This window comes from Nyctereutes procyonoides, unplaced genomic scaffold (genome assembly GCF_905146905.1).
Source record: "Nyctereutes procyonoides isolate TBG_1078 unplaced genomic scaffold, NYPRO_anot_genome, whole genome shotgun sequence".
In the NCBI taxonomy this organism is placed as follows: Eukaryota; Metazoa; Chordata; class Mammalia; order Carnivora; family Canidae; genus Nyctereutes; species Nyctereutes procyonoides.
The window spans coordinates 30,015,347-30,039,405 of record NW_026575024.1 but is presented as its reverse complement, the minus strand read 5'-3'; the positions used below and the strand labels follow the sequence as shown (position 1 = coordinate 30,039,405).

At 38.6% G+C, this 24,059-nt stretch overlaps 1 protein-coding gene across 1 annotated transcript in view; it reads right to left on the bottom strand.

Annotated features, from left to right (window-relative positions):
• The window catches only part of ATRN (attractin), a 160,516-nt gene that overhangs the window by 111,218 nt on the left and 25,239 nt on the right, over positions 1 to 24,059 (bottom strand). The window contains 3 exon segments of the mRNA XM_055345920.1: positions 1,131 to 1,259; positions 7,809 to 7,922; positions 11,672 to 11,755. Coding sequence (XP_055201895.1) covers positions 1,131 to 1,259; positions 7,809 to 7,922; positions 11,672 to 11,755 — 327 coding nt within the window.

Here is a 24,059-nt window from a genome sequence, read left to right as displayed (position 1 = left end):
TTTCTTTTCTGAGCTTCTGTGACAATGCAGCCCCCTGACATTCCTCTGCTCCTTAATTTAGCTGCTTCTACTGCTCCTTTCCTCGCGGTGCCCACGCCCCATAAGCCACTCACTGTCCATGTGCCAGTGATTCCCAGATGACATGCCCAACCCTGTCAGCTCTTCTGGGCCCTAGATCTGGGTATCAATGTCCTGCTTGGACATCTCACGTGTACCCAACCGCCCTCATCAGTCTTTCCCCTCAAACCAGCCTTTATGCCTGCCTGGCTCACTAAAAATCACCTTGTTAGTACTCTGATATGCTGCCCAGACTCCCAAGTCACAAACCTTGGGAGCCTGAAAAGCTAAATCAGTGTACCAAACAAGACAGAGATGGCTCTAAATAGGCTTGAAAGAATCCAGAGACCCTGAGAAAATGGGCAGAAAAAGAATCCAGCAGAAAGGTTATACATGGAGCTCGCTGCCTCTGCCAGGAGTTAGCAAACTTATTCTGTAAAAAAAACAAATAGCATCTTAGGCTCCATGGGCTGCAGCATCTCTTTATCACAGACTCCTTGTTTAGGGCACTTTATGAATTTAACTACTTATGAAAACAAACATTTCTTAATAGAAAAAAAGAAAAGACAAAAGTTAGCCTCTCTCCTACCACAACAAATTCCCAAAGCTGCCTAGGACTGTTTGTCTAGATTTCCTTCATAACTTCAACTCAGTCCTCATCAATGGGCTAATCACTGATTACATGAAAACGACTAACATCTGTTAAACTGCACTCAAACAAAAAAAAACAAAAACAACAAACAACAACAAAAAAACAATGTTTTCAACCAGTAGCAGAAAAATGTACCTCTTTTACAGGAGAAGCTCCAAAGCAGTAATACCTGGGTTGAGATTGTAGTCCTACCCCTTTGACAATGTATTTTAACCATTTCCTAAAAGTTTCCTCAATTATGGGACAAGGGAAAACACAGTGCCCATACCTCACTGAGTTTTGAACTTGAAATGAGAAAATCCATGCATACTGCTTAGTGCAACACCTGGCACACTGTCAGCCCTCAATACGTGTTAGTTATTATTATTGTTAAAATATAGTCTCTGAATAAAATCACAAGGATTAGACTTAAATATCTTACTTGTAAGTGATATTAAATCCAGTCAAATTATAAGCAGCATCACTAAAAAAATGCAGCAGGGCATAACCTGATGTGGCAACAACCTCAGGGACAGTCTCGTTGCCATCTCTCTCAGGAACGATGAGGCCACTGAAACGAAAACACATTTCTTACAAAGGGGAGCATTTTCACCAGGCACATCACATGGCAGCACACAAATTCAAAACTGGAATTCATCCTTATAATTAAAAAAAAAAAAAAACACTTCCAGGAAATTCTTATAATAAATTATTATAATAAATGCATGGTACTACCCTATTAGTTCTGGATCCAGTTCTGAATCCTCTAAGGAACAGATCTGAATCTTTCACGAGGCTCTCCTTTATCTGAGGTTGTATTTCTAATGAGATTTGCAATCAATGGCCTTATTCTTTTTTATTTTTTTGCATATAAAACTGTTTATAATGCTTCTTCAAAAAAGTGAGTAAACTTCAAAATCATAGAAAGTAACAAACTTTATGAGCTGATGAATGCCAAATATATACATACTGAAAAATATGAAAAGTAAAAATGTGATAAATATAAACACAATCCTAACACTATTATTCTGATGTACTTTCTTTGCCTAATTGATACCATATAATATCTTATACTCTATCTCACAGGTAACCTACTATAAGCATTTCCCCTCTCATTCAGTCCAACACACAATAGTATTTGCTGGGTGTCTGGAGAGCCTTAAAAATTATCAAGTCAAAGGGTCCAAATGGTGGCTTTAAGTCTCTTGTTCCATAAAACAAACTTGCTTTCCAGAAGCAATATGCCAACTTGAAATCTCATCAACATGAGAAGGGAAAGATCCATCCTACCTCACTTGCCAATAGGAAGGATTACCAGTCCTATTTTAGCTTTGGCAATTTAATAAATGAAAAGTAATTCTTTTATATAGTGGTTTTGAGTTTCTTTTATATTCCTGAGGTTAATCATTTTTCCTATGTTTTACTTGCCTTTTGGATTTCTTCATATGCGAACTTCTTTTGCCCAATTATCAATTCACTATCACCAGCCCCACCATCGCATTCAGTGAAAACTTGAATCCTTATCAGGCTCTATGCAATCTGCTCCACACACACAACCCCTCCAATGAACAAACATCTCATCTATTACTCTCTTCCCTTCACTCACTCAACCTCAGCCACACTGGCCTCTTTGCTTTCCTATAGCACACACCACATCAATTCCCCCCTCAGGGCCCCTGACTACCTTAAATGGTCATTCACTCTGATCTAGCAATTCCAAGTTCTTTGTAGAACTAACACTTGCTCATGTACATAAAGACAAATATACAACAATCCTCACTGCAGCACTATTCAGAATGACAACAGGCTGAAACCCACCTAGGGGCACCTGGCTGGCTCAGTTGGTAGGGCATGTGACTCGATCTAGGGGTCATGAGTTCAAGCCCCATGTTGTATATAGTGATTACTTAATAGAAAAGGAGGAGGGAGGAGGAGGAGGAGGAGGAGGAGGAAGAGAAAACTACCTAAATGCTCATCTGCAGGGAGTCAGATGGATGAATCATTCCATATCTGCAGGTCTGCAGAACAAACAAGGAACTCGTCAAGGGATTCTGATAAGTCGGAGAAAAAAACAAGCTGCAAAACAATGAGCCTAGTGTATGTGTATATTTACACATATTTAGATAAGTGCATATAAAAATAATGAAATGGAAGAATACAGAAGTGGGAAATAAACAGGAGGGGGAGGGATTTTCATTCAATAAGCCTCTTAAATATAAAGACAGGAACTCTAGGACTCTGAAGGTGCTCAGAGTTCACTACAGAACAGTGAAGCATTTTACACTTGCGTAGTCAATTAACCAATATTTACTGATGCTGCATGTAAGGCACTGTTCTAGGTACCAGGAATACAGCAGTGAAAAGCTCCCTGCCTTCACAGAGTTCACATTAGAGAAACAACAAATAAGCCTAGATATACCACCCCCCTCGCAATACACGTATACATAACACCAAGCAGAAATAAATGCTATGAAAAGAAAAAAAAGAAAAAAAAACAGCGAAAGAACAAAAGGTGCTACTTTAGAAAGGGGCAGCTAGGGAAGGCCTCTTGGAAAGGTGACATTTGGTAAGAGACCTACCAGGAAGTTTCAATCATCATCATCATGCTTTCTTCAAATTTATGTACCAGAACCCCTTGAAATGCCGTACAGGCAAGTACTTGTAAGAGGGCCACCTAGAAACAGGCATGTTGAAAGCGATCTTCTCCTAAGGAATGACTGGGGGCTTCAGTCACATATAGAAGACCTGCACTCAATCCTAACATGACCTTTAGGACCAGAGATGGGAACACTGATCCTCACTCCACATGACTGGGCATGTCATGGATATCTGGGAACCTCAGTGTCCTCAAATGCACAAGGACAGAAATCCTATCTGCCCTGCAGTGACAGAATGAGAAGCAAATTCTTACAGCATGTGAAGTTGGCTCATACTACTAGGTGCTCAGTAAGTGATGGGTAATGATATTTATCACTCAGATGGTGGGACATTTAAGTGTGCAGGATGAATAGTAGAATGGGTGGAGGGAGGAAAGACTGGGTCAAGGCAGAGGTGGAAGGCTGTCTGTACTAGATGACCATTATACCAGAGAAAGGGAGCCAGCTTCTCCACTTCAGAGAGACTCGGGCATTGGTTTCTTTTCACTTTGAAAACCTGACATTATGACAGCTTTGGAATGTGCCACTTTCTCCCAGTGTGAAAATAAAACAACTGGTTTACGACAAAAATAAACTTCTACAGAGTAAATGAAGACAAACACAGCCTCAACCCAGCACCCAAGGCAATGGAAAGTGCGTGGGTGAGAAAGCGATGCTGCAGGCGTGCCATTCAACTGTCACCCTGAGCCGCCTCCCACTCTCCCCCCCCCCATCTCCTACCCCCAGGTAGATAAATACATACAGGCACAGCTTCGGTGGCAGCCACTTGTTCAACTTGATCAAATCAAGAAATGCCTGCCCCTGAGTTCTGTATAATCTTACATTTTAAACACAGAGTACCATTGTTTAGAACTATTTTTGAAAATCACTGTTCAAGGTATTTTCTTAATTCAGTATAACAGTGCTAGGTGGACATGGGCTCTCTAAACACACATGGGGTATACCTTGACTTCAACTACACCAGCCAAGTTTTTTTGTTTGTTTGTTTGAAGATTTTATTTCTTTATTCATGAGAGACACACACACAGAGAGGCAGAGACACAGGCAGAGGAAGAAGCAGGCTCCTCACAGGGAGCCCAATGTGGGACTCGATCCCAGGACCCTGTGAGCATGCCCTGAGCCAAAGGCAGATGCTCAACATCTAAGCCACCCAGACATCCCACTAGCCAAGTTTATTAGCAATCCTAGGTTTATACACCTATCTCCTTGCAAGACTAGATACTCCCTGAGGGCAGGGAGTTGTGGAAGAGAAGCCAGATTCTTAAAGTCAGGAGTCAGAGACTGGCAATGGGGCCAGGCAGGGTCTGTCTGTACTCCTGTCTGGTGAAGGAAGGTCCAAGAACCTGAGAGGTGCCTGCCTTTGACTGCTTCTCTGTGTGCCATGGTCTGACCACAGCATCAACTGGTTCAGCTGAGTGCTGGACAACTGACTCCTGCTTTCACAAAGCTCTTCCAACGGCTCTTTGTCAGTCGAAACAATTGCCTTATCCATAAATGACCCCACAACCACCAAGAAAAAAACAACCAGCTCTATAAGGAACAACCTTCTGATGAAGAATGTTCTCAGAAAGGAACTCTTCTCCCTGATTCATCACCACAACCACCTCTGCATCTCTGACCACAGATCACAGACCCTAGCAGAGGAGCTGCTCCACCAAAGAGCTCCATATTTAAACATGTGTTGAACTGGATGCACCACAAATCAAAGTGTGGTAGAGCTGGAAGAGTCTTGCTTCAGTGGTTCTCAGATCTGTCTATTAATGGAACTTGGTTTGATACACAGATTTTATACAGAACTTCAATGTGTAAAATATAAATGAGATCGACCAGTTCAGAATCAAATGAGACTTTGTAGTCTGCAACACACCTAGAGAAAACACAGCACAACACTGTCACCTGGGGTAGCAGAAGCTGAGGACTAGAGCACTTACATGACATGACCTGTCTGAGTTCACACAAAGACTTGAGCAGAGCTGAGATAAACAGTCCTCACCTTCTGGATCTCACGTAGTTCTTTTGTTATTAGCTGGGCTGTATGCAGGCTCTCACCATTCTGCACCCCACCCCCGCACCCCACACATCACCATTGGGTTGATTTCTTCCCTCCAAAGCTCTCCTGACCCAGCACACTCCTCAGCCACCATCTTGTGACAGGGCCCTTATGGATTTCAACAGCAGTTTTCAAGGTGTTCTGCACATCACTGCATTTAGGGATTTTGTGTTTCAGGTAAATTTCAATTTTTTTTCTTGTTATTTGTGAAAGTATTTATTTATTCATTATAAGCATGGAGGAAAAAAACCCAAAAGGGACACTCAGGGTGTCTTATGTGAATTACACTGGAAAACTTGCATTTGGGATTAAATTTCAATTTTTATTTTTTTTAATTTTATTATTATTTTTTTAATTTTAATTTTTATTTTTTTTTAAATTTTTTTTTAATTTTTATTTATTTATGATAGTCAGAGAGAGAGAGAGAGAGAGGCAGAGACACAGGCAGAGGGAGAAGCAGGCTCCATGCACCGGGAGCCCAACGTGGGATTCGATCCCGGGTCTCCAGGATCGTGCCCTGGGCCAAAGGCAGGTGCCAAACCGCTGCGCCACCCAGGGATCCCTAATTTTTATTTATTTATGATAGTCAGAAAGAGAGAGAGAGAGAGAGAGAGAGAGAGAGAGAGGCAGAGACACAGGCAGAAGGAGAAGCAGGCTCCATGCACCGGGAGCCTGACGTGGGATTCGATCCCGGGTCTCCAGGATTGCGCCCTGGGCCAAAGGCAGGCGCTAAACCGCTGCGCCACCCAGGGATCCCAAATTTCAATTTTTAAACACATATTTTTTTCACTGTCATTTTAGAAAATTCACACTAAATATAAGTTTAAATTTTAAAATTATCAAAGCACTAATTTATATTATCAGTTTATCAGCTTTTTTAGAGAAACACAAAAACCCTCCAGTTATTTGTATACATACTCTGGCTTCTCTCAGAAGTCACTGACTAGAAGAAAATTCATAGCCTCCTGCTTGTTTTTTGTTGCTGTTGCTTCACATGTATGCTCATCAAATACACGGTCCAGGTGAGCCACAGGATGGTGCACACTTGCTTGGCTGATGTCCCCACAAGGGCTACTGGCAAGCTGATTCTAAGTGCTCAGCACATAATAGGGACTCCATGAATTCTGGTTTATGAACTTCAGTTCAAGTGAATCCCCAGTAAGTACTATCATTATAACATCATAATATAGCTTCCATGCTTGTGTTGAAGTGCCTCTTGCCATAACCCAAGGCATGCTTCAAATTTTGGCATAAAAATAGATATACCCCACACTTGGACAATGACATTTTACTACTTAGCATGGCCTATCTACCCTGTTCTTTGGCTCCATTAGTGAACCTTTGAAACCCAGAAAATGACCTTGGTTCTCAGTTCAAAGACATGCTAGAGAGAATTCTAAGCCAAAGGAAGTGGAGAAATATAAGGGCATATTAGTCCTCTGATTTCCTGTGTCCTTCAGCTGCTTGTGTACTGTTTACTCTTGTTACCTCCTCACTGATGTCAAACATCAACTAGACTAGCCCCATGTGAGGAATACAAAAAATATTTGTTGAATTGATTTCTTTCAAAGTCAGAGAAATAAAATGTCTGAAATTCCAGAAAGTCAGCTGCAGATGAAAAACTGACAGCTATGGCTCTCTAATGGGATGTACATGTTAGAAAAATATATTTTATAAATCCTCTATCAAGTAAAAGGGAGAAAAATTGGATGGTTTTGAATTCCCATGTAGTCTAAAATGTAATAACAGAGCTACTTATTCTTAATAAAAACTAAAATGCCAAAACAATACAGAACACTCTGTAGGTTTAGTGTTCAGCTGTTTTTTTTTTAATAGAGAACACACTTGTTAAAAAAAAAAAAAAAGACACTTTCTTCATTTTCCACAGGTTACTCTTCATTTTCTATGTATTCTTCCAAAAAGTTTCCTTCACTCATATTAATGCATATACATAAAAACACACGCGCGCGCGTGCACACACACACACACGCATGCCCACAACTATATCTGGATTCAACAAATAACTCCCTAAGGCCTGCACAATGAGATACAAGGATCGGGGTGACTGTGGTTCATGATTTAAAATTTTCACAGAACTAATATTCAATATATTACTAACAAAACATCTTTTAAACGTAAACTTCACCACCACCAAAGAAGTAAGTAAACTTAATACTACTACCACAATTTTAGAGATCAGGAAATTCAAAGGAGAGGTCCAGTGCTCTGCCCAGAAATTTACCCAGTAGCTACAGGAAACCAAGTCAGGCCTAAAACAAAAGTGGTAGAGGACTCCAGAAGTACTTACCCTTTCCATGAAATAAAGGTAGTAAGTGATATTTGCAATCTAGGAGATAAGGCTGAATTCAGAAATCAAACAATGATTAACTAGTACTTATGTGACAAAACTTACCTAAAGGCAGCAATAAGTGGTGCATAAATTGAGTCTCCATCATAAACATATAAATGGTCCCAACTACATTCTGTAGCAAAATGACTGAAACGAAGTCTCATTATTCTATTTGGCCTGAAAAGAACAAGAAGAGCAGTTTATAATAATCATCATAACTATAAAACATTTGAGAGTTGAGAGAGATAAATTTTTAAGGAACTTACAGGGAAAGAAGAAATGAATAGTACATAAATGACATTCCTTCATTTGCCAAAGACTTATTTCATACTTAGGGTGAGAGACCACTAAGCATGCAATGGTAAACAAAATCGCCACGGTCCATGTCACTCTGGACCTCACAGTCCGTACAGTGGCTGTTCTTTAACACCCTGTGAGCCAACCCATTAGCCCTTCCGTTTCTGCACTTCCTTCCTTACTCAATTTCAGGTTCCACACTACATCATTTCACAAACACAACTGCCAGTTCTCTATACTTGCCTACCCTCTGCCTTTCCATGGACCTACCTGGCAAAAGGTATCTAGAGGACACCAGTTATCTGCTTTGACTTGGATTAAATGCAAAGAAAACTAAGCCTACTAGTTGGTAGACTGTTTTCAGGACTGGTCACAGCTCACCAACTTCAAATTGGCACTTCAATTCTGCCAGCAGTGCTACCACTCATTCTCCTTCTCTTTCTCCCCAATTGCTGCTCACTCCCGATTACTATTTCAAACCATTCGGTCCCACCTCCCTGCTTAAGCTCAGCACCCAGACAAAAAAAAAATCTCTCAACTCCCCATTTTCCAAAACAGATACACCTACTCATTCCTCCATCCATCTCTCAAACACTTCATATCTCCCTCTCATCTGGAACTTCCCACACTCTCATTTAAACTTCCTTAAGCATCATATATTTTCAAAAAACAGCAGAACAGAAAAACTTTAAATCTCAGCTCTCCTTCCAGCTATTACCCAACCTATCTCTATCCCTCTCTCCTCTGAAGAGAGTGAACCTCCACACAAGATTTTGCTTTCTCTGCTTCCTCACATCCTACTCACCCTCTTTGCTCTCCAAACCTGGCTTTCACCAAAACACTCCACTCAAAAACCTCTTGGTACTATCAGCACCATTTATATCCTGATGATACTAATTATATGTCTCCAGCCTAGGCCTTCCCTCTACCCCACACTTGTCAACCTAACATGTATAAGCAAACAAATAAGTTCACAAACAAGTTAACTCAGCTGATGATGACTACCGTGAAGATATGAATGGAATGTGATGTGTAGAACAGGTGGTCAGGAATTACTCTAGAAAGCTTTGAAGAGATGAGAATGACAAGAGCTAAGCCATGTGAAAAGGAAAGGGAACAATGTTTTGGACAGAGGGAACAGCACAGTCTTAAAGTCCAAGTGAGAAAGAGGCTGATGCATCTGAGCAACATGAAGAAAACCAATGTGTCTCAAATACAGCAAACAGAAGACACCACATGACCTAAGACGTGAGAGGAGCAAGAAGCGAGAGCAAAAGCTGGGAGGCCAATTTCCAAGCCATCACAGCAGCCCAGGAAAGACAGGATGGTTGGTGTCTTAAAACAACTGCAGAGATGAGGATGAAAAGGAGCATGTAGATGGGCTGGGAAGACATTCTAGAGGGAAGGGAAAATGGGCAGAACTCACCAACAGGCTGAATATAGACATAAGGGAAAGAAGGAGCTAAAGTTTTTCCTTAGGCTGAGTAGTAACAGCCACCAAGAGGAATGCTGCAGGAGGGCATCAGATAGGAATGAAAGGAGAGAATGGGGAGGGGCAGACAACTTCTGAGGCAGCAGGTCCTCAACTGCTAAACCGCGGGTCTCACAGCGTCGGGTGAGGCCCTGGGGCCCTTTCAGGTTGTCTAGGAGGCCAAATCTATGTTCACAATAATCCTAAAATAGCACATGACTATCAGTGGATTGGCATTTACTAATGGAGCAATGGTGGGTAAATGTGCTAGCACCTCGGGACAGAGCAAGGCAGAAACACCAGTGTCCCAGTGATTACCATTATTCTTCACCACTACACACTCACAGAAAAAGGAAAAACTGGGTTTCATTTAAGGATATCCTCCTTTATTAAGTGGTGAAAAAAATCTTAATTTCATAAAACCTTGACCCTGGAGGACACATCTTTTGAATATTCCACATGACAAGACAGGAAGTACGCACAAACCACTTCTGCTGCCTAACAGAACCACGGTCTCAGGGAAAATCACTCGTGCAACCATTTGGGTGGTGAGCTGAACTAGTTGCTTTTTTCCCAGAATGTCACCTATCATTTTCACTTGAAAGAACAACAAACTATGATGAGTCAGACTTACTTATCTGGTAGACACTTTCTTAGAAATGAACAAAGCACATCTATCACTTCAAAGAAAACAACGGACACTATTTGTTGCCAAAGATAAAATTTAGGTTTTTTTTTAAATAAATTAATTTTTTATTGGTGTTCAATTTACCAACATACAGAATAAAATTTAGGTTTTTAAGTAGTAATTAGAGTTTTGGAAAATTTGCATCCGCCACCCAGATACAACTTCCCAATACTTAAAACTCTCTGATGAGATTAATGGTAATGTTAACCAAAGTTATTTTTTTCCATGTTATATCATGAAATATATCAAAGTTTGGAAGATCTACATAATTCAGTGAACCATGATTTTCCAAATAATCCATATATCTTGTTATAAAACCATGTAAGGGTTAAAGATCCATTCCAAAGTATAAGAAAACCAACAGATTTTAACTTAAGTTCCAAAAGTTCACATTGTTTCAGATTCCCCACTGCAATTTACTTTTAAGAAATTAGCACTTGTCAAGCTTTGATGTAGTATCAAAGAAGGCCACCCAAAATTATGTAAAAGGATTACTAAAATCTCCTTCTCTTTCCTACTACATATTCAAGTGAAGACTGATTCTCTTGACATACTTCAATAATAACAACATATTGTAATGAAGTGAATGTAGAAGAAAATCTATGGAGCCAGACAGAAGAGATTTTACAAAAATGTAAAACAGTATCATTCTTCTCACTGATTTTTTTAATATAGGATTTCCTTTTTCATAAAAAGATGTCATTTGTGCTGACACATAGTAGGTTTATCATTGCTTTTAAATGAGTTAATGAAGAATATCCTTAGTATTAATTTATAATATGAACAGATATAACCCACATAAATAAAAGTTATTTGGAATTCTCAAAATTTAAGAGTGTAAAGGGGTCCTGAGACCACAAAATTTGAGAAACACTGCTTTAAAGATTTGCCATGAAGAGAGACACCGGGGTGCTTAGTCAAATATGCATCCAATTCTTGATTTTGGCTCAGGTCTGGATCTCACGGTAACAAGTTCAAGCCCCACACCCGGCTCCACATCCTGTCTGGAGCCTACTTTAAGAAAAAAAAAAATATTGGCATGAAAAGAAGAAGGAAAAGGCAAGAGCTGGAGGGTACAGGAGGCCTAGAGAAGCAGCCATTTGAAGCATAATATTTTCATTTTCCTGCTCACAATAAAAATAGATACTTAAAAAATAACATAATATTTTAATTTTCTACTGCTTTAAGCAAGCCATTTCAAATATTCAACAGTTTTAACTATTATAATTGACGATATACATATTTCCAGTGTGTACAATTCATTCACAGCTTTAAATCAACACAAAACCTTTTTTCAAATTAACAATGAAGATTAAGAAAAATAAAACCAAATTCACTTTTTAGATGAAGTTATCAAACAAAAAATATTTTAAGTACTTTATGTTAGAATGTTGATTTTACTTGTAAAAAACAAAAGGTTTGCCACACTGAGCTCAGAAGAAAAAAAACAAACCAGCTATTACTACTTACTGTCCTTCAATAAGCCATGTGCACTTCGTTTTATATTTATAATTTCCAGGGCCATCTGTTACAAACCCAGAAGATCCAGTTAGTCTGTAATGCAAATAAAAAAAATTAAGGCCATCAAAATTTCACATATTAATATCTTTAATTCCCAATACAATGCAAGTTAAGCATAATAGGTACATTAATACACAACCAGAAGAAAATCACTGGATAGTTCTAATCAAATTATACAAATCTGAGTGAAAAGACTATTTGCCATATACTCTAGAAAAGGGGGATACAAACATTAAAACCAAGGGTAATAAAGAAAAATATATCTAAATCTTTCTAGCGGAGATGAGAAATTCATACTTTGTACCACGAAAATGACTATAAGAATTTACTTATAAATGTGAATTGCTGTTTTTTTTTTTAAAGATTTTATTTATTCATGAGAGGTGCAGAGAGCGAGGCAGAGACTAGACAGAGGGAGAAGCAGGCTCCATGCAGGGAGCCCAATGTGAGACTCAATCCTAGGACCACAGGGTCACACCCTCAGCCAAAGGCAGACACTCAACCGCTGAGCCACCCAGGTGTCCCTAATTGGTTTTTTAAAAGATCACATGGTTACAGTTACCACTGAAGTGTATTTAATACAATAACACTGTGGAGAATATAACTGTAATGGGCAAACACATCAAGTCCCAACACACAATGGACCCCCACACTCATCTAGCTGCTGCTTCTGAAGGTAATCTACCATACCCCATGAGCAGTGTCCATCAGCACCTGTCTTCCCATATTCGTGCCAAGTCTGAAGTTTGTCAATATTTTTAGGACTTGCCAATATGATAGGCATATCCTGATATTTCATTAATGTTTTGACTGGTACTAACTCTGATGCTCGAGTATCTTTTTTTTAAGATTTTATATATTTATTCATGAGAGACACAGAAAGAAAGAGGCAGAGACACAGGCAGAAGGAGAAGCACGCTCCATGCTGGGAGCCCAATGTGGGACTCGATCCCGCGACTCCAGGATCACGCCCTAAACTGAAGGCAGAGACTCAACCGCTGAGCCACCCAGATGTCCCGCTTGAATATCTTCTTATATATTTTGGTCATTTGTATTTCCTCCTTTGTGAATTAAAATTCCATATTCTTTTGCCTACTTTGCCACCAAGTTGTCTTTTTCAAATTACTGTTTAGGAGCTCTTTTTATATTTAAGAGCTCCCATCTGCATGTTAAATATACTGTGTTTTCTCAGTTTACTTTTCTCTTTATATTTTGTGTCTGCTATCTTTTGCTATATATAACTTTTTAATATTTAAGAAGGATGCTATTTCCCTCCTCACCGTTTTCAGATCATTTTTCCTCCATCTACATCACCAATGTCAGCCTCTCTGAAACAGATGCTCCCCTCCGGGTCTTTTCCCCTTCTTTCTGAGTTAACTATTAACATTCCACTTATTCCTTCTCACCCACTGATACTAGCTAGCATCAGTTCATTGCCTTCCATTCAACTACATCAACATCCAAGATGTTCTAAATAAAAAACCAGGCTCTCCATTTCTTAACTTCACCATTAATGATCTCTTCCTCCACCCCACGTTAGTCACCCAGTCCTCTGGGTCATGACATTACCTTTAACAGCAAGAGTACCAAAATCTTCATTTTAGGCATCCTACATTATGACTCTTATGTCTCAAGTTAATTTAGCCTAGCTCACCCTTTCCAGTGAGTCATCGGCCCCATGGGGACCTCCAATCCACTAAGCACTTCTTCATGTCCATCATCTACCACCCACACATCTGACCTTCCCACTTACCTAGTTAAGATTCCATGGTCCATCACAATTATCATCACCTGCAGATCCCTTGGCTTCTTTCCCCTTCTCTCCCTCTGCTGTACTTACCTGGATATTGATATCTCCATGTCTTACTCCCAATATCCATTTTACCCCCAAAATGTTAGTCTAAACTAATCATGGTTTCCTGTGCCCCCTGTTAATAAATAATTAGAAATGTGTATCAGTTAAGATTAGGTCCTAATGCAACTGGCAGAAAAATGTAAGTAATAATGCCTTACCCAAGATATAAAGTCCAAAAGAAAGAAATACAGAGCACCTATGGAATTTCTATAATCATCAAGGACCTGACACTCTTCTATCTTGTTGCTCTGTTATCCTCAACATGTGGCTTCCACCATAATCCAAGATGACTGCTCAAACTCTAGTTTTTATTCCCACATTCTATCCAGTAGGAAGGAGGAAAGAAAACCAGGTACACATCTTCTCCTTCTAAGTCAAATAAGACAAAACATCCCATCAGCCAAAAGTTACTAACATATCTAAATGTAGACAGAGACTGAGAAATGTAGTCATTATTCCAGATGACCATGTACTCAATGAAAAATCAGGATTTCCTTTACTAGCAAAGTGAAGAAAGGCAATGAAGGGTCATTATTAGTCTCTGTCACAGCACGTAATCTAAGATTTAGATGTGAGAGGAACTCTTGATGGATGGCTTCCAGGAAGTATTTTTTTCATTCTTAAAAAAGATAGTGTGGTTGACAGAGAGATACTTCACATAACCTCCCTTTTGAGGAAGGACTTACTGCCTGGTCAAGAGGCAATCTCCAGCTATCAGTTTCTTGAGGAGCTGCCTTGCCCCAGGTCCCACCCTGGTTAGGGCAGCTCACACAGAGGATAGAGAGGCCAGAGCATTTCAATCCAACATGAAACAACTTTGACAGACAATCCTTGCTCAATCCAACATGAAACAACTTTGACAGACAATCCTTGACAGACAATCCCCTTTGTTGGCCTGCAGTGAAGCTCTACTTCTTCCTTTGCCCATTTCTGCTTCCTGCTCCTTCCTCTCACAGGTGTTATAACCAATCTGTGCCCCAAACTCCATCTCAGCAAGGCAGCCATCATGCTATGAGGTTGAACACAAAGCCAACCCCAAGGATGACAAACCAAAGGAATGCAAAGGTTGATGAAGAGCAATACCAACCAACCAGAGACCACTCCAGGTTTATGGACTAATTAATTTCCTACTGGTTACTGATTCATAGTGTGTGTGTGTATACACTTTAGGCCCTTCTGGCTCCGAAGGTTTTCAAGCTTTCTACTATGCTTGTTTTGCTCCTAAGAGTTTCTATGGATTTCACATACATAGATGTGCTCGGGTCTTTGCAAACCAGCATCACTCTTAGAAAAGAAATAGGTGGGCAGCCTGGGTGGCTCAGCGGTTTAGCACCACCTTTGGCCCACGGCGTGATCCTGGAGTCCCAGGATCAAGTCCCACATCAGGCTCCCTGCATGGAGCCTGCTCCTCTCTCTGCCTGTGTCTCTGTGCGCCTCTCTCTGTCTCTCATGAATAAATAAATAAAATCTTAAAAAAAAAAAAGACATAGGTCACTTTAATTTTAAATATTCACTTAGTACCTTTAAATCTAGCATTTATAAAATTTTACAGATAATGAATAGTTATGATCACAGATAGGCTTTTTTTTTTTTCACAGATAGGCTTTTTGTCAACTAAAGGACAATTCTACTTTTGTAATTTCTCTCCCCAAGTACTCCCACTCACCTCATACTAAGATAAACATTTAATCACCTAGTAAGCATTCTTAACTATTTTTCTTCATACTCATGAGCCCATGATATATGCAAAGTTCTCTTCAATTAATTTTTGGCTACACAAATTATTATACAAACTTTTCTGCATCTTCCTTTTATAACACAACAAAACTTTGTGAGAATCTCTCCAACTAAACAGATATTAGTCTAATTCACTTTTTCCATGAAGCATAATATTCTAACCTATTGAAGTAGGATTTTTTTTTTCTGCCTTTCTCCTACTGACATTCATTTTGTTTTCAGTCAGCTAGCATTATGCACATTGCTGCAATAAATATCCCTATACATATGGCCTTACTTGTGCTTTAATTTCTAAGAATAGAATCTTAGGAGGAGGATTACTGGGCCAAAGGAATATGAATTTTAATTGTTAACCAAGCTGCCAAATTATTTTCAAAAAGGCTGTAACAATTCACATTTCCACTAACAATATGTGAGAGTATGCTATTTTCCACATCCCCTCTGTATTAGGTATTCTTGTTTCTTTTAAATTGTTAAGTTGAAATTCCCTATGTTCCAGTGAATGGCCGATAAACGTTTACTGAAAATTTAGAGAGATTTGAAAGGGGAAGGTTAGGAATATCAACTATACTTTCAGGTCAACCTTTATTTTATCACTGGTGATCCAGGTACAGACACCAGTACTGCCTGTGCTCACTTCACCAGCAGTCATATAAAGGCATTCAATCAAAACATAAAGACTCTTCAACAATAGAAAACCAGAAATGTAAAGAATTAATAACTTCTTGCTTCCACCTAGTTTCCAATTCAAGAATATATCAAGGGTGATTCTGCCGTAGAAACAAATACAGGAAAACAGGGAAACCCTTTATAGGAGGCAGATTTCAAAGGAGTCACCTTTTAATTATTTCTAATTTATTAGTATTATTACTAGGTAACACAGCCTGTAAAAAAAAAAAAAAATCTCAACGTTTCTCACAGGTTTAGGTTTTTTTTTTTTTTTTGTGCTCAAGTATATTGGACATCAATAAACTTTGACCAAAGTTCCTTGAACATTTAAGAAAAAAAAAAAGGACAGTATATCATAGGAATGTAAACTACTATCGATGTGTAATTCAGCTTATTGAATGCCCTATTCAACTCCCTTATATTCTTACCTGTTACCTACTAGATCTATTTCTAAGAAAGGTATATTGAAATCCCATACCATGACACATTTGCCAAGTTATTTTTCCTTTATGTATTTATCTATTTAGCCACATAAGCTTATAACCATTAGATCTTCATAAATTGTCCCTTTTATCACAATAATAAGCATTTATATAGTTTGATGTTCATGTTTCACCTTGTTTATTATTATAATTACTAGTTTTTTGTCGTTTTCTTGGGCCATAGATCTTTATCCAACTCTTTTTCATATTTCCTCATCAAATTTTCGAAAATGTCTTTCTTCTAAACAGGACGTGGTTATTAGGTTTTGTTTCTTAACCTAGTCTAATGGTTTTAGTGGCACAATATAATTTTTCACATTTAGTGTGACTGCTTATACTAATTTGATTCCTTCCAATCAACATTTTATTTTAAAGATTTTACTTATTTATTCATGAGAGACACAGAGAGAGAGGCAGAGACACAGGCAGAGGAAGAAGCAGGCTCCCCGTGGGGAGCCCGATGTAGGACTCGATCCTGGGACTCCAGGATCATGCCCTGAGCCGAAGGCAGACGCTCAACCACTGAGCCACCCAGGCGTCCCCCAACCAACATTTTAAATCAACCTAAATGGTACCTTAATGTACAATTTCTTAAGTTTTGACAAATGTATACCCATGTGGAATCTTCCAAAACAACACATAAAACAGGTCTGTTACCCCCAAAGTTCCTTCACACCACTTTGGAGTTAATCTCTCCCAACATTGATCTTATTTCTATCACTATAGACCAGTTTTATACAACATGATTTAATAAAAGCAAAGAGGGACACTCTTCTGCCTTCTTTTGATCAGCATAAATGTTTCTCAGTATTGTATGTATCAGTAGTTTGCTCCTTCCTATTGCTGAGTAGCATTCTACTCATGAATATACCAAACTTGTTTATTCATTCTCCTGTTGATGGACACTTGTATTATGGAGTCACAAGCTCTTATAAATAAAGCTGCACTTGTGTACAAGACTTTGTGTGGACATGTGCAGACATTCCTCTTGGATAAATACATAAAAGATAGATCAAATTACAGATATATGCCAAATTTAAAGAAACTACCAAAATTGTTTCCTAAATTGTTGTATCCTCTTACACTTTCATCATCAAGGTATGAATCTTCACTGTTCCCAGGTGTCCCAGTATTCCCCTGGCCTCAAGCGCAGGTAAGATTCTGGCTGTCCATTTAGTCGTATGCTGATCTTGTGGAGGTCAGGAATATCTACTCTATATCACACTATCCAGGATCTGCAGCTTCATGGTCCTTGTCCTTTGCCACAATGGCCCATACACACACCAGTTCTGTCTGGGAGGATCACAACAGATCCTAGATCCTATAGTTTTCTATAGGTCCCCACAGCAAGCTGGCTCAAGAAAAGCAGAGTGCTTTTCTGCAGATGCAGTTGGGAGAGCCAGGGAAGCAAGACTCATTTAGACTGCCATGTTCCTCATGTTCCTCTTGGCTCCTCTTCATAGCTAAAGTCCCTTTAAGTTTGGATTTTCTGTTGCTTTCAAGTAAAATCATCCCAACTACTAATTCCACCAATTCTAAGATGAACACTTTTCCCCTAATAACTCAGAAATCAGGATGAAAAATAGAAATATAAAGAAATATATATAAAGAAAATATAAAGAAATATTTATATATTTATAGAAATATTTATATATAAAATATAATAGAAATATAAAGAAATATCTATAAAGAAAAAATATAAAGAAAAATAGAAATCAGGATAAAATCAATAGCATGTCACAGTTTAAAAGAAGTGTTTTTTCCTTCTTTGTAGTAAACAAGATAAGGGCACATTTCACACTCAATGACATCTTAGCAAGCTGAAGTCACACATATGGCAAACTTTAGATCTGGTTGAACCAACTCTGCTTACTCTGTATGTATGTGCAGTGAAGTAGCTGAATAAGACTAGAAACACACATTGTGCTGACTGGTCTCACTTTACATTTATAAACACACACCTCGAACAGGCTCTGAGCACTGTAGGACAACAGTCCTTCCATTTCCCTGTCCAATTCACTTTTACACCTTTTATCTTTCAACTTCCCAAACACTCTCCCCTCTCTTCAATTTCAACTAATGATCAGTGGATTACTTTACTCATTTCAAGTGTATTTTCCCCCAGCAGAATGTAAACTTCATGACAGTAAAGATTTTTGTCTGTTCTGTTCACTATTTCCCGTGCCTAGAAGTGTGCCTGGCATCTTAACAGCACTAAGTGAATAACAGTAGAAGAAGAAATAAACTAGGCAAACCATATTTTCTCCCCATTACTAAATACACGTATGTTCCTCTAGTTACAATGGATAAACTATCTAAATTCATCTAGAGTTAAACCATCTAACCTGGGTCTAGAACTCTCATATTCTACTCAGTCAAGGGCACCAGCAGAACAAACTAATTCCAACCCCAACCCTACAATTCTATCCACTGGATCAGCATGAGATGAGCTGTCGGACTTCCTTCTTAAAAAACAAACTTCCTTCATCTCATGTTCCTCTCATGCTATTGCCACTTCTGTGCTCACTTTTACAGCAAAAATCTTGAGAATTATCTACTCTCTCAGACAACATTCTCACCTACTAATTTCTTAACTCATTCTAGCTAGGCTTTAACCTAACCTCCCTTGCCCCTCAAGATCCTTTAGTTATGTTATATAACCATTGGAAATAGATGATGCCTCCCTCTTTCTTAAAACATTTTCTTCAACAATAGCCAAACTGTTGAAGGAGCCTCGGTGTCCATCGAAAGATGAATGGATAAAGATGTGGTTTATGTATACAATGGAATATTACTCACCCATTAAAAATAACAAATACCCACCATTTGCTTCAACGTGGATGGAACTGGGATGGTATTATGCTGAGTGAAGTAAGTCAATAGGAGAAGGACAAACAGTATATGTTCTCATTCATTTGGGGAATATAAATAATAGTGAAAGGGAATAGAAGGGAAGGGAGAAGAAATGTGTGGGAAATATCAGAAAGGGAGACAGAACATAAAGACTCCTAACTCTGGGAAATGAACTAGGGGTGGTGGAAGGGGACGAGGGCAGGGGGTGGGGGTGAATGGGTGACGGGCACTGAGGGGGGCACTTGACAGGATGAGCACTGGGTGTTATTCTGTATGTTGGTAAATTGAACACCAATAAAAAATAAATTTATTAAAAAAAACAAACATTTTCTTCACTTGGTTTCTAAAACCTCCACTCTCAGTTTACAGCTTCTTCTCAGTCACCTCTGATAAGTCCACCTGCTTGTCCCAGTCTCTAGTTGTAGGAATGCCCCAGGGCTCCACCTCAATCTGATTCTCTGCATGAAGTCATACTGATCTCATATTGTTGCAAAACTTTAAACTTTCCGCCAATATGTATTTTTAACAATGAAATTTTCATCTCTGATGGTAACACCATTCTCCTGGTTAACCCAGGCAAAAACTATGAATAATACAAGCATATCCTCTGTCAAGAAAAATTGTTTTCATTTTTTCCTTCCCAATATTTATGACTTTATTATTTTTCTGGCCTTACTACAATTAGTTAAGATGTCCATTATGATATGGAAAATAATTGGTGTCAGTAAATATCCCTGTCCTGTTCTCAATCTCAGGAGAAAGCTTTCAGTATTTCACCAGTGTGATGTTTACCCTAAGTCCTTTGCAAAATTCTTCCTTAACACCAGATTAAGGAAGTACCTTTCTATTTCTAGTTTACTAAGGATTTTCAACATTACTGAGTATTGAATTCTAGTTTTTTTAAAAAAACTCTAGTTTCTAAAAAAAGACCTAATGATCATTTTCCTTTTCTTCCTTATTCTATTAATGCTGTGAATGATACTGATTTTCAAATATTAAATTGATCTTGAATTTCTCAAATAAACCTAAATTAGTCATGATTCTTTTTATATTTTGCTGGATACACCTTGCAAATACTTTAAAATTTTTTACATCTTCATAAGTTAGACTGACCTGCTTTTTCTCTGTCAGGTTTTGATAACAAAATTATGCTGCTTGTATAAAAACACCTGTTTTCCTATGCTGTAGAAGAGTCTGTGTAAGACTGCTGATATTTCTCTCATAACAGTTTGGAAATTTTCACTGGTAAAGCCATTTGGGCCTGGAGTTTTCTTTTAAGCAAGCTGGTTTTACTACAGTTTGCCATTCTATCTAAATTTTTCAAATTTATTGGAATAAACTTATTACTAATATCCTACGATTTTTCCAATGCATGTAGGATCCATAGTGAGGTCCTCTTTATCATTATTGATATATTAATTTGTGTTTTTTCTCTTTATCAATCTATCCAGCAGCTTAACAATTTTGTCCCTTTTTAAAATATTTTATTTATTTATTTGGCAGAGAGAGAGACAGCACAAGCAGGTGGAGCAGCTGGTAGAGGGAGAGGCAGAAGCAGGCTTTTCGCTGAGCAGGGAGCCCAACCTGGAGCTCGATCTCAGGACCCTGGGATCATGACCAAAATTGAAGACAGTTGCTTAACCGACTGAGCCACACAGACACCCCTAGATTTCACTTTATTTTAAGATTTATTTATTTATTCATGAGAGATACACAGAGAGAGGCAGAGACATAGGCAGAGGGAGAAGCAGGCTTCATGCAGGAAGCCCGATGTGGGACTCGATCCCGAGACTCCAGGATCACGCCCTAACCCAAAGGCAGATGCTCAACTGCTGAGGCACCCAGGCATCCCTAGATTTTATTTTTTATTTTTTTTAATAATCTCTACACCCAAATGGGGCTCAAACTTAAAACCCTGAGATCAAGAGTCGCACACTCCACCAACTGAGCCAGCTAGGTGCCCCTCAATTTTGTTTTTTCTACTCTAATGACTTTGAGTATATTTTGCAGTTCTTCTATTTTCTCGAGTTGAAAACAGACCACTGATCTTCAACCTTTCTTCTTTCTTAGTATATGCAATTAAAGCCCTTTCATTCTCATCACTGCAGGAGTTGTATCCCCTTGTTCTGACATATAATACTTTCACATTATCATTCAGTTCAAAATTTCAAATTTCCAGTGTGACTTCTTTTTTGATTTATGAATATTTTGATTATGAATATTTATGATATTATGAATATGTAGTTTCACAGTAACTACAGGTGCAGTATTCTCCATATGTTAGTTAGGACAAGTGTTTTAAAATCTTTGTTTTATTAATAACAGGAGTGTTAAAATATTTTTTAACATCAATAGATGTTAAGAGAGGAGGAAAACCTAATGAACAGGATAAATACATGGTTTTTTTTTTTTTTTTTTTTTTATGATAGTCACAGAGAGAGAGAGGTAGAGACACAGGCAGAGGGAGAAGCAGGCTCCATGCACCAGGAGCCTGACATGGGATTCGATCCCGGGTCTCCAGGATCGCGCCCTGGGCCAAAGGCAGGCGCCAAACCGCTGCACCACCCAGGGATCCCTAGTCATTTAAATTCTTAAAGTGATCAATCATTTATTGCAGTCTGTTTCTAATCATTCTAATTACTTACCGTGTCTCCACTAATGTCCTTTTTCAATTCCAAGATCTAATCTAAAACCCAACACTGCAGTAGTTATCATGTCATCTTGCCTCCCTGAATCTGTTTCTTTTTAACAATTTAAATTTTAGTTGAGATAACAGATTTACATACAGTTATAAGAAATAACACAGAGTGATTATTACCAGGTTCCCTAACTGGTAACATTCTTCCAAAGCACAATATATATCACAACTAGAATACTGATGTTGATAAATCAATCTTATTCAGATGTCCAGAGTTTTACCTATAGTCACTTTTAAGTTCACCACAATTTTGTCACCTGTATCGGTTTATGCATCCACCACCCTAGTCAAGATACTAAACGGATCCAGCACACCAAGGATTCCTCATACCTTTGTAACCATATAGCTCCCTCCCACATCCCCCAGCCCACTCCACATTCTCAATCTCTGGCAACATTTACTCTTTTAATCTTTTTGCAATGTTCCTTTGTCCTGGTAATTTTCTTTGCTCTAAAGTATAACCTGTCAATTATTAGTATAGCCATTCCTACTTTTTTTTCCCCAATTAATGTTTGCATGGTGTAACTTCTTCTTTTACTTTCTACCTACATACATTGTTAAATTTGAAGTGACTTTCTTACAGTAAACAGCATCGAGTTGGGTCATATTTTTTCATCCAATTTGCATTTACATTTTAGGTAATTATTACATTTATAGTAATTATGGATATGTTAAGGCTTAAGTTGGCCACTCTATTATTTGCTCTATATTTATTTTCTCTGGTCCTCATGCTTCTGTTTCTCTCCTTTTGTCTTCTTGTGGGTCATCTGAACATTTTTTAAGATTCTATCTTGATTTACTTATGTCATTTTTATCTTTTCATATAGTTTTCTTGGTGGTTACTCTTGGCACCAGAATACACATATGTGACTTAGAACAACCTACCGGTAATAATGTTCTATCACTTTTAGTGGAGCGTGGCAACCTCTCTCTTTCATTTAGGTCCATTATCCTCACCATTTTATTTTTTAAAATATTTTACTTATTTGAGAGAGCTGGGGGGCAAGGAATTTCAAGCAGACTTCCTGTTAGGCTCGGAGCCCAATGTGGGGCTCAATCCCACAACCCCGAGATCACAAACCTACCCAAAACCAGTAGTCAGATGCTCAACTGACTGAGCCATCCAAGTGCCCATAACTTCACCATTTCAAATATTATTATATTTAGTATCAGAGATTTTATATACATTTTTTAAGATTTTATTTATTTATTTGAAGAAAGCACAAGGTAGGGGGAGGAGCAGAGGGAGAGGGAAAAGCAGACTCCCTGCCGAGCAGGGAGCCAACACTCAATCCTAGGACCTTCAGATCATGACCTGAGCCGAAGGCACTTAACTGACAGCCACTTCAGCGTCCCTGGTTTTATATTTTTAAAAGGACTTTATTTATTTGAGAGAGAGCAAGGGGAGAGGGAGAGGGAGAATGAGAATCTTGAGCAGACTCCCCACTGAGCAAGGATCCAACACAGGGCTCAACCTGGAGATCATGACCAGAGCCAAAATCAATAGTCAGATGCTTAACCAACTAAGCCATCCAGGCATCCCTGGCTTTATATTTTTTATTCAGTCAACAAATATGATTGCTAACACTCAGGAGGAAAAGGAGAGTCTATTATCATATATACCTGTGTTTCTGCTCTCTCCATTGTTCCTTCTTTCTTCTTGATGCTACAAGATTCAGTCTTTTATCATTTCTCTCCTGTTTGAAGAACTTCCTTTAGCCAATCTTTAATAATAGATCTGCTAGCAACAAATTCTTTTCATTTTCCACCATCTGAGAATGTTTTTATTTCCTTCTAAGTCATGAGGGACAGTTTTGCTGAATACAGAATTCACAAATGACAGTTGTTTTATTTCAACACTTGAGAAATAATGTGCAGCTTCCACTGGCCCCCATTTTCAGACGAGAACTCTGTTATCTGCATGTGTGTTCCCCATCATTTCTCTCTGGTTGCTTTCAAGACTTTTTCTTTGCCCTTAGGTTTCTAGGCTTTTATACTGCATATATTTATGTAAGTATATATTTATCGATTTGTAAATATATA